At 38.7% G+C, this 15316-nt stretch overlaps 1 protein-coding gene across 2 annotated transcripts in view; it reads right to left on the bottom strand.

The window, feature by feature from the left end:
• Positions 1 to 15316, bottom strand: part of efcab11 (EF-hand calcium binding domain 11) — a 57080-nt gene that overhangs the window by 36352 nt on the left and 5412 nt on the right. Inside the window, exons 2-5 of one of the 2 annotated variants that reach the window (XM_016276303.1) lie at positions 9594 to 9689; positions 8371 to 8419; positions 3551 to 3652; positions 915 to 1005 (exon numbers count right to left, since the gene is read on the bottom strand). In XM_016276303.1, the coding sequence (XP_016131789.1) occupies positions 915 to 1005; positions 3551 to 3652; positions 8371 to 8419; positions 9594 to 9689 (338 nt within the window). The remainder of the gene's footprint in view (positions 1 to 914; positions 1006 to 3550; positions 3653 to 8370; positions 8420 to 9593; positions 9690 to 15316) is intronic. The other variant, XM_016276304.1, reaches the window with a different exon arrangement.

The following is a 15316-nucleotide window of genomic DNA, read 5'->3' as shown; positions in this document are numbered from 1 at the left end:
TACAGTCCTAATGCCAAATAAGAAGTCGCTAGATACAAATCGAATGTCTAATGTCACGCTACATGATTTCTCGTGGCATAAGCCCTTAGCGCTTCAGTTCTGACACGACTGTGGCATTTAATTAAAAAAACAAAGGATGAAAGAGATTAATTGCCCCTGTCTCAGAACTGCGTACGGTAACCACGTCACCTCTTCAAAAGGAGTAGAAACCCAGAAGAGAGACTCGGCTGAGGGCTGATAATAATGTGTCACTATAACTGCAAACGCAGGGACAAGCTGAAACCTCTAGATACATCATAGTACGAAAGTAATGCAGAGATCTTAGTGGGAGATTGTCGAATGTCGTATTGGCTTTGGGATCCAGCGATAGCTCTGGGCCTAGTGATAACTGTTTGAAATGGGTGTGAACGCACAGCACGCACAGACTCAGAATCCCACCTGTTCAGAGCAGTTTTGAGTGAGACGGTGAAGATGAGGTGCTCAGAGACATGTAGAGTATCCATGGAGCCTGAACAGGAGTGGAGAGGGGCTGAGAAACTCAATAGGGAGCATGGCACAAAGGAACTGTTCTCACCCTAATGAGCAGCCAGATCTCAACACCGCAAGCCTCCAGACTCTCAGAAATGTGCTACTCTCACATGGGACTGTATCAAACATTTTCCCTCACACTGGAGGAGTTTGAGTAACAAAGCTCTGGCCAAAAGCTTGTTGCTGAGGTTGAAGTAGGAGGCCTGCTCTGACTGATGGGTGCAAAAATCCCTTTCTGACTACATATTCATGGTGTAATTACATTCATCTGCCTTTGTAATCTACTTTGGAAAAGGAAATCAAGAAGAAAGATGATGGAAACATGAGAGATCAGAGAACCCTCTGAATGATGCATCTACAGAGAGGCCGTGAACCTGAACTCTTACCGGAAAGCCTCCAGCACAGTCCTCTCCGGCAGACGAGGGGCAACTCGCTTGAAGGCGCTTTTGAAGTCATCCAGCTTCAAGAAGCCACGACCTGTAGAGAGGACAAACCCAGAGCAAGAGTTAACAAGACTAATACTTTAAAACATCAAAAAGTTGTTCACTGCAGGGCCGGGTGTGTTATTAGAATGCCACACTTGCATGAGATCAAGCAAAGAGGATGAGATAAGCACACCTGAGAGCGCTCTCTCATTATTTGTGCTTATCTTAAGGAATAAAATCAGCTTTCTCTGCTCATTCTGTGTGAATACCCGATTAGGACTATGGATATGTTCTACTTTTTTTTTCTCTTAACTGTAACCATTGGCGTATCATCAACATGTCTAATTGTAATATTTGCTTCTCTTTATTCAAAACAGTGAAAAAAGGAATTTAAAAAATCTAATTATTCAATAAAATCTGAAAAATTGCCCAGCACTACAACGGTGCATGTGTGAGTGATCTGAGCACTTGAAAAGAATGGTTCAATGCAAAAAAATCACACAGGCCTCCTGTAGCGAATTGATGCGTTTTTGAAAGAAAAATATTAATATTCAAAACGTAATAATCACTTTAATATAGCTTGCGCCAACAGTTGTACACGGAAGCAGCTCCGGGCGGATGACGTATGAGGTCAGCATTGTACATGCGCCGGTGAGTCTCGTGAAAACCAATGTTTGTTTACAAGAGGAAGCAAAGTTTCCTTACTTTAGCAAAGGAAAACCAGTCTCCTCTTGGTTTATATCGAAATCCTCTGACATTCTTCTTTACAAATCCTTGTTTTGTACTTCTAATTAGTGACCGTTGTTTTGTTTTGATCTCTCCCCTGCGCTTCCGCGTGCGTCACTTTTGAGCGGCGCATGTGCAAAGCAGACCTCATATGCCATCTGCCCGGAACTGCTTCCGTTTACAACAGTGAGCGCAAGCTAGATTAAATTGATTATTATGTTTTAAACATGGTTATTTTTCTTACAAAAATGCATCGATTCGCTACAGGAGGCCTTTGTTCACCCCCTGGAGCTGTGTGAGACACTTTTTTTTATGGATGGGCGCTTTTTATTTAACTTCTTTTGACTGAAGCACTGCAACACCCGCTGACTGCAATTATAGAGCTTGGAATAGCCAGGACAATTTTTTATATAACTCCAACTGGATTCATCTGAAAGAAGAAAGTCATATACACCTAGGATGCCTCGGGGGTAAAACACAGCCTAATTTTCATTTTTGGGTGAACTAACCCTTTAATATGCATCAAACTCAGTGTGTTCAGTGTGCAAGGTTTCTGTTTCTGTGACATATTTTAGGATGACAAATACGAAAAAACCCATAAGAAAATTTTGGACTCAGTATGCAAGGACCTTTACAATGTGTCCTAACTACAAGCGCCACGACACCATCCATGTTAATCTGAATTTTTATTCTAACCAGCCGCAATGGTGACACGCGAAGTCAACAACATACAAACTATGACAATGATAATCTCAGGTACTGATTATGGCTGCACATCTGAATTCTCGTGCGAAAATTTCTGGAGGCCAAGTTTCAGTGCTTCCCTAGTTATTTTTGTTATTGACGTTTTAATCAGGCTTCTCACTTGCCCCTTTAAAAATCTACTTGTCCCACTCAAGCGTTAATCTTATTACAAATTGCGAACTTTGTGTCATCTTCACGGACCGGCTCAGAATCAGAAAGACGTGCGACTAACCGGCTGGTCATCTGTCTGGGCCGATCATGTGGAAAATCGGCTGATTCCAGTCCCTGGCTGGTTGATCGGTGAATCTCTAAAGCCAATTTCATTTTTAAAAAGATCTATATTTCATACAAAGTGTACTTTATAGCACTATCATTTCTCAGTGCTGATTTACAAAGTTGAATCCAAAAACACACTAGGTTGGGTGAGTTAAATGTAAGTCAGAATCTGACTTCCAATCTCGGTTCTAAAATTAGCAAATTTTCAGGTCGCTCAGAATTCGTACAAGGGTTGAGTGAACTCGCTCACAGCAATTTGGTCCTCGAGATGAATTTGATGGTTCATTAACATTCACAATTCTAATTAAAATCCAACTGTATTTTTTAAATGCCTACTACTTATTGCTGGAGACTATTTTAGGTCATGGGAGGGTGTAAAAATGCTCCAAATCCTGATTGGGAGGCTCACAGGAAGTCGGAGATATTTAAAAGCAGTCTGAGAAAGCAAATGAGATACCTAGATAAACAGAAAGTGAACGAGAGAGTCAGCTTCAGGCAATAATGGGTCCATCGAACATCTACTGATGAGGCAGTCTTCACATGTATAAATATTCTGCTCAAACACACCCGTTTTCCTCTGTAACGGCGGGTCAGCAAGGTTAATGAAATAAGATCCCTCGACCATTCTGAGTAGATTCAATCAAGGTCAGCTGATAGCCTCCTCCTGTAGTCACTCCTAACTTACTCAGTGAAATTATTTCTGTAGCAAAATTAATTAGTAATACATTTGCCTCTCATTGGAATATCCAACAAACAGGGCAACTGATTCGCGATTCTTTAACATTTTCAGTCTAATTTTGTATCAACTTAAATGTATTGAAGCAAAAGTGTTAAACACGCAGAATGCATACAGTGTACATCAAATGCTCTGAAGATCTGCCTTGTCTTCTCATATGGATCTTCTGCTGACATCTTCCTCCCCATGAGAGACGCAAACCGCTCCAGCAAGACCCCTTTCAGAGAAAGAATAAAAGAGGTAGAGAAAGAATACTGGGTTTATTACAAAGCTCTCGTCTGAAGTGCATGCTCTTCCTTTACATGGCAATCATCTGAAAGCACTGTGTTTAAAGGAGTAATATCTTTCCCTCTTGCCTGCAGGGTAGTCATTTTTTCTCTGAGTGCTGTTATTGAGATGAAAAAAGTAGGCTGGGGAGTTCTACAGCATTCTCGCAAAACACCAAACCTACAGAGAGAGTTTGGCGAGGGGATCTGGGTGGGCCACACTGACAGTGATGGCTGAGAAACTGGGGGATAAACCTCTATTGGGAAAAGCATTAATTAATTAAGATATCCAAGGACAGACATGATGGTTCCACTGCACTTCGAGTCATGCCAAAACATGTGCTGTAATATGTCCTTTGAGAATCTCACGCCAAGTGATAAAAGAATACTACATGAACACAGAAAGGACTGTTTTCTAAAAACAAGTTAGTAAGCAGAGTTTTACTTTTTCCTGAAGAAATAATTTGGTGCTTGACCAAAAGAAACACAACCACAATGCTAAAGTGATTGTCAGGGTTCTGCTATGTGGTTACTAATGTGTTCTAGACATTAGACATAATGTGCTCTAATGTGTACAAGATACACAGATTTTGAATACATGAAATTTTCATTTCACGTTGACTTTAATGTGTGCTGCCAAATTCATTATAGAATCAGGACAACTTTGGCCTACAGAGATTTTAAACACCACATAAGCGATATCTGTTTCTTTTATCATCACATAGCCATGAAATCTATTAAACACATATCTGAATGAAATTCTAAAAGTATCTTATGGACGCACAGTACATATGTACCTAGTTCAGTTTTTAATATCCTAAAACTCACACTCTCTTACAAAAAAATAAAAAGAAGACGTGCACAGGTTTACACATATGCCAGACAGCATGTTTGGCAACAAATGAAAGACGAAGAGCTGTGCTGACTTCTTTAAACCCCATCTCTCTCTCTCTGTTCCCCTCCTGCCTTTAAACAATGCTGATGCAGGAAGCCAGATCAGGGATGACTGACATTCACTGTGATACAGAGCCCATCAGTCAAGGATGTGTCAACTGGGTGGTCTATACGTCCTTCCCATCCCTTTCATAATTTCTGCCTCTCTACGATCTTCACTACCTTGGGGTCTTTCTATGCTCTTCTTTCTTCAATTGGTTTTCTTCACACCGCCCTCCCCTTCCCTCTGATCCTCACATCTTCTCTCCTCTTTTGCGTGAATCATTTAGCAGAACAGGCCACTGCTTGACTTACACACACACACACAGGAAAATATGCAACACTGTTCTCGCCTTGAGCTCTTATTTAAAATCATGGACATCTCTGATTTTATGTGCTCCTTCCTCCCTTTTCACTTCGGACTGACCCTGAGCCGTTCCAGCCCAGGGTGGATGCTAGGATACAAAACATTACATGGACGCTGAATGTTACATAAACAGCCTAAATATAAGAAGATTTTTGGAGAATCAAAGACCAAATGTAAACCTTAAGATCTAATCTACTGTTCCATTCTGGTTAGTCAAGCTGGGCTTTTCAAATCAAGGCCCATCATAAACAAATATTTGTCATACAAAGCCTGGGAAGAGCCCATGTTTACATTTGCATGAATCTGAATGCAGTTCAATATATAGGGCTTCAACAGTTTTCCTCTAGTATTCTGAACAAATGCTGGCTATTTATGCAGGGATGTACAGATAATTAAGCACGATCGTGTCAACAGATAATTGGTTAATAATAAATTAATATAAATTGATATTTTAGTCTAAATTACAAAAACTGTCAAAACTAAAATAACGCAATGTTCACTTTTAGGGGAGATAAACCCGTGAATGGCAACATAAAAGAAAAAAAATCTTTCAAATTTAACTGATTAATTTGAACCGACTATTTGATGGCAAAGGTAGTCTTAATGAAAGAATAGGGGAAATTAGTCAATATCAACAAATCGATCAATACCAATAAATAGAAAAGAAATCTGGTACTGATAAGATCATGCATTCCTACTCTTATGCACACTGAAAAGACACAAATAGCAGGAGATATGTGCCACACTGAAATGTCTAATAATTTAGCACTTCTTAAAGGGGTCATATGATGCTGCTAAAAAGAACATTATTTTGTGTATTTGGTGTAATGAAATGTGTTTATGCGGTTTAAGGTTAAAAAAACACATTATTTTCCACATACTGTACATTATTGTTTCTCCTCTATGCCCTGCCTTTCTGAAACGTGTCGATTTTTACAAAGCTCATCAGTCTGAAAAGCAAGGTGTGCTCTGATTGGCCAGCTATCCAGTGCGTTGTGACAGGCTGAATACCTCAAGCATTTGACGGAAATGTTACGCCCCTTACCATATTGTGATGTCTGCATTTGTGATCGGAGAAATGACAAACAACAAGTGCAACTCTACACTGCCCAAAAAACTCGCGTTTGAATCGTCAGTGGCAAATTCTTTAAACATAAAAAACGTACTTACAGTCTGTGAGTCAGAACAGCCAGCATTGTAGTCTACTCTACCAGGATCAGGAAACAGTCCTCCATAAAATGTGCTGCACACATCTGAATATTTGGGTTAAACTGTTCTGGAACAGTGCTGTAAATACAACTTAACCACTGATTTCTAGTCGTGTCCTCTTTTGGAAGACCAAACAAAGTAGTTTCGCTTTCACAACAAAAAAGCGTTACACACTGAGTGAGTGAGCGGAGGCCGGAGGCCTAGAGTGAGCCGCGGCCTAGAGTATGCTGAGGCCGGCTTGAGTGAGCAGAGGCGGGCGGGATTGAGAACGGCGCGGCCGCCGGATTCGACGAAGGGCTTGCGGCAACCACATGTGACGACCCCGGGCTGGACTCCGCTTTGTCCACGGTGAAAGCCGATCCGGTGATCGACAGCACGAAGTTGGTGTATTTCCTCAGCGACCAGCACGGATCAGCTCCAGGCATGACAAAGCGGATATCGTCCTCTTTTGGAAGGCCAAACAAAGTAGTTTCGCTTTCACAATGAAACACAGCGTCATTAATTGCATCATTAATGAAATTGCATCATTAATGAATTATAATGGTGTCCACAAAGAAAGGTTGCATAACAGTTTGTTTGTACCACACCAAAAATTTAAAATATTTATAAGTATTCCTATAAAAATGCTGCAGACAAATGTAAGCAACTTATGAATCAATAAACTAAAACCACTCAAACTATTCAAAGGCCTAGTGGTTACCACATGTGCTCTGGCATATTAACCTGTGGCGCTCATGGGGGCAAGGCGAGTTTGAGCCTTGCATTGTATCCCTATCAAAAGGGCCAAAAATCTGATATTAAATATTTATCAGTTACCATTGTGGAGGGATTTCTGAATCAATGACTTCTCACATCCTGAAGCTTTCATGCCTCTGTGATAAAAATAGATGCACTAGAAATCGCAATTAGGTGATAGCTAGCTGTGTGACCTTTCCTCCGTTTCTTGCTTATTTCACTAGTGAAAAAAAAACGAAAGAGTGAGATAAAGAGAAGGACAGAGACCAGGGGGTGGACTAGACAAGTGGCAGTAGTATTGTGAACACCATGTAGCGCTGAAGCAGAGTTGCCAAGTCTGCTTATAATATGCAACTTTTTTTTGTTAAGTTGTGCGAAAAAATCCTGGGTCTCAGGTTGCGTTTTTTTGTGGATTTTTTTTACATTTATGTTCACTGTATTCTCCAATGCATTGATTGACACTCTGTCTGCTCACAGTTAATAGCCAATCAGTGCAATAATATAAGTGCTGTAGCGTAATTCATCAAACATTCCGCCCCCTCCTCTCCCTCATGGTTTCATTTAATATGTTGCAGGCTCATTTATTGGTAATAAATAATTGATAATAAATAACATTGATGATAATAAATAATCAAATAATACTGGGCTTGTTTTTGAGGTTGCCTACTTGTCTCGCGAGAGTTGGCAACAGTGCACTGAAGCCTTAAGCGGCCTCTTTTGCATGGAATGAGCCTGCCAGAGCATTTCACTATTGAGTCTAGTCAAGCCTCCCACATCACAACCAGCAACCCTCTCCTCCCGACCATCACTAATTTAGTAATCACATGAAATTCAAAAGAGGGGCAATTTAATTCACCATTTGCTCTGAGCAAGATTTAATGGTGGAATATTTAATCACTCAAAACATGCCACTTTAACTAGATTATCTTATGCTTTCCCACAGGGCAGCACACAAAAGCAATTTGCTTGTGGGATAAAACAAGAAACAAATTACTTACTAATCTAGGTCTTCAACCATTTAATGTCTCCCTCAAAATGCTGTCCTGCCAAACCCCCATTTTCCTCAGTGTTTCTGTCTGTCAAAAGGGCCTGTAGAAATCCTGTATGCATTTCACAGCAACTTTATTTACCGCTGTTTGTCAGGATTTCATTACTGGCAATGTGTAAAAAGATTACACAGTATCTAAGTCAAGCTCCTTTTCCTTTCAATTTGCCTGAGCAGTATAAAATTTGGTTTTCCACAAAAATAAATCAGGAGCGAAATTGTGCATATCATTTTGGATTGCACATAAATGTGGGTTGAGCATCTGCTGAAGGTGAATTGCAAAACACTAAAATACACAGCATTGGGCTGGCATGTCTACAACTGTACAGCAAACTGTGATGCAGTAATTCAATATGACAAGTACTATATTATGTCCTTACCTGGACGGTCTTTAATTGTGCCATTCTCCATCAAAACATTTGTCTCTGACTGCAAGAGAAAATATAAAATTAATGTTAAATTATAAATAGAAATATATAAACAAACTACAAAAAAATTACTCAACTCTAAATAGTTTTTTTTTTAAATCGGCAATCCCTTTCTGATTAAAATTATTATTCCACAAGTCAGTCAAATAAATATATACTTGACACTGAAATAGTTGTCACTATGTAAGTATTGTAAACATGTTTTCACTCAGTAAAACTGTTGACACAGATCCACTGGCAGTTATCGACATAGATATGTATAGCTAGATGCCCTATTAGTGGCTGTTTCTATGGGCCGCTATACGCAAGCCGTCCGCCATATTGGAATGTCAAAGACGGTCCGTGAACACTCGAGAGCAAGTTGCCGGTGCATCTGCACTGCAACTGTATGCACATAAATATCAGTATCTTCAGTAAACTTCAGAAGATGCTGAATGTTGTTACTGTGCAATGTTGTTGCATCTTAAAACTCATTGATCAGTATTGTTAATCAATGACAATTTATATAAATTATGGTTCCTGAAATCTTTGCTGAAATTATCTCGGTATCGTATCTATTTGGTTTGCTTCAGTTTCTCCAGTTTGACGATTTAATTGGTATTTACTGTACTGCTCTATATACTTTCAGTTCACTGCTCAATGCAACAGTACCTTCAAAATGGCACCTCTGTGGTGTCACACATCATAAACGCACTTGACTGACAAAGACCGATTAAATAATAGGCTATTTCCAAATGGCTTTTTTTGTTTTGTTTAGATTTTTGCGCACTTGAACTGTACTGCGCGAAAATACTTGAATGTTATTCCAAACCAAAAAATAAACATCTGAATCCCCACATGCAAATTTGGAAAACTGAGGTTATCTGTTTGACGTTACATAAAAACAGTACACATTTTTTTAATGCTATCATGAGTTGACTGCATACACAGCACGGCTCAGATTGATTTCAGTCCATCTGATTCCTGAACGAATCGTTCAAATTCGTTCAAACTGAACGGCTGAATGTTCAGTCATTGAGAAGATCCAAATCAAAAGAACGATTCATTCAGGGAATCGAATATCACTAGTCAGCATCCCAGAATAGAATTTCAGAACACAGCGGATGTCAGTTAAAGAGACAGTAAATGTATATTTTGGAGAATATCAAGCAAGTGATTCTGATTATTTTCTGTACCTTTGATGGCTTGTATCCAAAAAGCATGACAACCGCTATCTTAAGATCTTCTCTGGACAAATAACCTTTTTGACCCACATCACACTGATGGAAAACCTAAAGAACGTAGACATGAATATTACATTCAGAGTCAATCTGCAATCTTTATTAAGAAGTATGTATAACCCCAGCAGTGGCAACATTAGAACAAGAAATATACGTTTTTAATTTGGCATTGGACTGTAAACAGAGAGGGATCACACTTAATGTTCATAGGATTTTTAAGAAAAGAATCTGTGTTTAACACTGAACGCAGATGAAAGAAATCTGTGACCACAGGTCACTTGTTCAGTAAATGTTTGTACAAGAATATGCCAGGCGTTCATGCACACCATTGAGAGCACGGCGGCGTGAAGGGGGTGTCTGTTGAAATGCTGTGGTGAAATAGACGTGTCAAATCAGTGGTGCTGTAAAACAGATTCATTTATTAAAATAAATAAATAAATGGTTACCCCCCTCTATTTCATACAGAGTGGCTTTAATGTTACCCAAATTCATTCTGATGATAGCTAACCTCCTCTCTTTCATACTCTAAAATGAATTTTTACTAAATTTGTCTCTCATGTATTTTAGAATACATTTTTCTAATGTGAACAACTACATACAGCGGTCACCAAATCCAACAAGTCAGCATAACAGGTTACCGTTACCCCACACTATTTCACACAAAATGGCTTTAATGTTAAACAAATGTGCTCTAGTGATGTCTAACCTCATCTATTTTATATCCTAGATAGCATATTACTCTGATGTGAACAGACACAGAGATACAGCAAGGTCACAGAATCTTGCAGGGCACCATAACAGGTTACCAAAATCTGTTACCCCTCTCCATTTCACACAGAAAAGTTTAAATTTTATACAAAGCTACCCTGGTAATGTCTAAAGTCCTCTTTTCTGTAATTTAGAAAATATTTTGCTCTGATGTGAACAACTACAGACATAAAGCAGGAACACTAAATCTGACAAGGCAGCATAATGGGTTACCGAAATCTGTTACCCCCACTATTTCACAAAGCGTGGCTTTAATGTTACCCAAATTCATTTTGGTCATGTCTAACCTCCTCTATTTTACATTCTAGAATGCATATTGCTCTGATGCAAAAATACTAAATGGAAAATGCAAGACAGACATACAAATGCATTTTTTTCCTCTTAATATCTAAAATACTACAATCACCTAATACCTGTTAATATTTGTAAATTGCACCAAACAGCAGCTAATAAACCCCCTAAATGGTCAAAATTTGAATTCAGTACAATAGTAAAAATAAAAGGTGAAACAAACACTTTAAAGTTTCAAAGTATTACTGTTTTGTTTTCAAATATTACTGTTTTGTATTCAAATACAGTTTAAATGAAGACAAGCAGTTAGAAATAAAGGAGAATTTGGTGAACATTAGAGACGTTTCTATTTATACTTGGATGCATTTTATTTAACATAATTTCCAAAGCAGCTTTACAGAATACAAACAAACAAAAAATCAAAATGTCAATTATATATAATGTACATAATGTAAATTAACAGTTTGCACAACTTCTTGTCCAGGCCCTTGTCATTTCTAGGCTGGACTTCCATCATGCGCAATCAAACCTCTACAAATGATTCAGAATGCAGCAGCACATCTGATCTTCAATGAGCCCAAAAGGGCCCATGTCACACCTCTCTTTATCTCCCTGCATTGGCTACAAGTTGCGGCTCGCATCAAGTTCAAAACATTGAATCTTGTGTATAGAACAGCCCCAGGCTTAGCACCCTCCTACTTCCACTCACTCTTACAAATCTACATCCCCTCCAGAAGCCTGAGATCTACAAGTGAGCAACGCCTCGTGGTACCATCACAGAACGGCACAAAATCACTTTCCAGAACATTTTCGTTCACTGTTCCTGGCTTGTGGAATGACCTTCCCGCCCCCATCCGGAATGCTGAATCCCTGACAATTTTCAAGCATTGTCAACAATTTGTTCTATTTGCACTATACACTCTAAAAAATGCTGGGTTAAAAAGGGACAAACCCAGCTATTGGGTTGTATTGTCCCAGCAGTTGGGTTGTTTTGAGTGAAAACAACCCAATAGCTGGGTTTGTCCCTTTTTAACCCAGCATTTTTTTAGAGTGTATAGTAAGCCATTCGCATTTTAAATTATGTATTTAGGATAATAATTAGCCTACCTGATAGGGAGGACCCGATTTGCCATTGCACCGGTACAACACTCAAAATTTGATGAGTTGAATGAGTTGATTAATTAATTACTTTATGTACAAACTGACTAGGTTGTGGGTCAGTTTGGAATACTGTGAAAAATTTTTGCTTTTAGTACACTTCACCAAACCCATACTACAAAAGAATAAAATAATAAAACCCAGTAAACCTTGACAATATTATTTGTGACATTAGAATAAAATATATATGGATATAATAATGTATGTATAAAACTAAACTGAAGAATCTTTTAATTATTTTTTTCCTTATTTCATTTAACATTTTCATTTCATTGACAATTGTATTATACACGGACCTTTACTGTCATTAAAAAGGTGTATTTCTGCTATTGCAGGCTCATTTTGTAAATGTAAGCTATTCATTTTAATTATAGACAAGCGCAAACTGGGTGCTCAATGCGAATATAATTGGCCACATTTACAAAATCGGGTTATTATGTTCTCCCGAAAAAATCAAAATCTTCGATTCAAACACAAGACTACTTTAAGCAAACAGTGTTAAATGTTTAATTCTAATTCAATTTTTATACAATAAAATATAAAACATACTTCACTTAAAAAGCCTATGAAAAAAATCTATGCTTTGTTTTCCCTTAAAGCCTCAAAAAGCACCTGAAGGAGTTTGATCTTCACATCAAGCTGCTTGCGATTTTATGGGATTACATCTCTGCCACAATTCAAAAGTGAGTTTTGCACGGGCGCAAACTGAATTTTGTGGTGAAAATGTTTGTTTTGCAAAGAAGAAAGTATTTCGAGTGCACAAATATAAATTTTGCATTTAAAATAAGTTTTTGGTTTGTGCAGACCTTCTCTTTTGCGCGTGCAACGTTTCACTAGCTTGCTCACCTGATGCCCGCCCTCGGTGCTCTCTAAATGCCTAATGGCAACGGCTCGCTTGCTCACCACAACCCAGCGTTACAATATGCCATAATTCTAGCCAATCAGAGACGAGGCTGCTAAAATGCTGATTGGCTGCCTTGACAACCAATCACAACATTCCTTGCATTACCTCGACAGCAGAAGAGGAAAAATTCAGTGCATGCAGAATTGTTATGCAAGTTGATATTCTGATCATATTTTTTTCCCAGCACATTGTATCAATTCTAGGGGTGCTCCGATCAGGATTTTTGAGGCCGATCACCGAACGCCGATCACAGAAAGCAGTATCTGCCGATACCAATCTTTTTAAAGCCTTCTTTTAATTATTTATAACTATTTTGTTTTTCTACCTCCGCGAGTGCCATCTATTATTGCCTTGTTTATCTAAAAGTGCTCTTTCCCTTTAAACCTAGCCAAAAAGCCATATGTGTTGACCGTGAAACACAGTAGACTTTAATAATATGCATTTATGGTGTAATTACTAAATTTTCGTGTCAAACCATGTTCATATTTACTGCAAAACAATGCACTGTTATTTTAATTCAGCTCTTGCAGTGCACCAAAAATAGACTCGTGCGGAAACGATCTCTGCTCTGCTGCAGACGTACCGCTTGTGGAACGCACCACTGGACAGCAACCATGTGCAGTGTGTGCGCTTTATTAATCTGTTAACATGAGCGCAGAAAAAATACGCACCACATACGCACTGCAAACGGAATAATGTGAACCTGGCATTACGTGTGTGCGCTGCGAGTGTGCATGAGCGCACAGTCTCCAGGAGAGCAATGCAATTTATAAACTTTAGTGAAGATGTTACACTGCCTCGATTGTACAAGTGACAATTCTTATGTCAACTGTGCAGCATGCAGCTCGCTTATAGATAGACGCGATGTGGTGATTTGAAGACATTTGCGTATTTTGAGAGAGCGTGTGCACACGGTGAATCACACGCGCTGTTTGTGAAATTACGTCTCACACAAGGTTTTCAAATTACTTTATAAGTTATCTAATAAAGAAATATGAAGGTGAGTACCTCACCTTCAGCATTATAATTATTTCACCCGCGCCGGACAGAGACTGAGACGGTGCCGCTGCATGTCGTGCCAAACCTCGCATGGCAGCGTCATCAGCTTAAGATCGTTTTTTTGAGATTGGCCTTTTTAGAGACCGCCGATCAATCATCCCAACGTGATTATCGGCCGATATTGATCGGTAGCCGATAAATTGGAGCACCCCTAACCAATTCCAAATGACATCAATCTTAATAACTACTATTAATCTTGTATTTAATCATTTATAATTGATATATAATTATTCATGAAGGCTGGAAGTAGGGCTGAACGATTAATTGCATTTGCGATAATATCGCGATATGAGAAAACGCGATTTTTCAATCACAGAGGCTGCGATTACACTCGGTCACGTGACACGCAAGAGTGAAGAGGTGTCTTTGACTTCAAAGTACGGCGAGAGAAAGCATAAGGAGACGTCCGATCTCTTTTAGCTCTCGCAGTGCTTTGATGACACACCCGGAGAGAATTATGTAATAGAATAGGGGAAGAAATTGATATTAATGATTTATGGGCTATGATCAGGAAGATGGGAGGCATACAGAGAAACTATAATAATTCGGTTTTAGAAAATAATGATAAAATTGCAGTTTCTGATAATGATAAAGCCGAGATGCTTGCGGAAGCATTTGTAATGGTGCACAGTAATACGAATATTACGGATAGTATGATGAAGTACAGGGAAGAGAAGGTGAGAGAAAATATTCACATACTTGAAAAAAAGATTGAGACTGGTAGTACATTAGAATTAGACTTCACAATGTACGAATTGAAGAGAGCTATTGCAGGGGTAAAGCAGACATCCCCAGGTAAAGATGAAATATGTTATGAGATGATTGAACATTTATCAGACGAATCTTTAGGTGTGGTTTTAAGTTTTTTTAATAAGATTTGGAAAACAGGGATCATGCCAGTGGATTGGAAGCACGGAGTAATTGTGCCGATTGCAAAACCAGGTAATTATAGACCTATAGCTTTGACATCCAACCTATGCAAGCTCATGGAACGGATGGTCATGAATAGATTGATATTTGTAATTGAGAGTAGGAATATTTTTTCAGCATATCAAAGTGGATTTCGAAAGGGGCGTAGTACTATGGACTCTATAGTTTATCTGGAAAATGAAATAAGAAAGGCTCAAATTAAGAAGGAGGTATTAGTGGGAGTCTTTTTTGACGTAGAAAAGGCATATGATTTGCTGTGGAAAGAGGGGTTATTAATGAAATTAGAAAGTCTGGGAATTAATGGAAGAATGTACAATTGGATTTTAAATTTCTTGTTTGGAAGAACAATTCAAGTTAGAGTGGGAACAAAGTATTCTAGAACATATTCGATAGAGAATGGAACTCCGCAAGGAAGTGTAAGTAGCCCTATTCTGTTTAACTTGATGATAAATGATATTTTTTACAGTATAGAGAGTGGAGTAGGTAGATCCCTATATGCACACGACGGAGCACTATGGAAAAGGGGACAGAATATTTCATTTGTGGAAAGCAAAATGCGGTGAATGAG

This window comes from Sinocyclocheilus grahami, unplaced genomic scaffold (assembly GCF_001515645.1).
Source record: "Sinocyclocheilus grahami isolate Dianchi unplaced genomic scaffold, SAMN03320097.WGS_v1.1 scaffold101.1, whole genome shotgun sequence".
NCBI lineage: Eukaryota > Metazoa > Chordata > Actinopteri > Cypriniformes > Cyprinidae > Sinocyclocheilus > Sinocyclocheilus grahami.
This window is presented reverse-complemented; position numbering and strand designations above follow the sequence as displayed.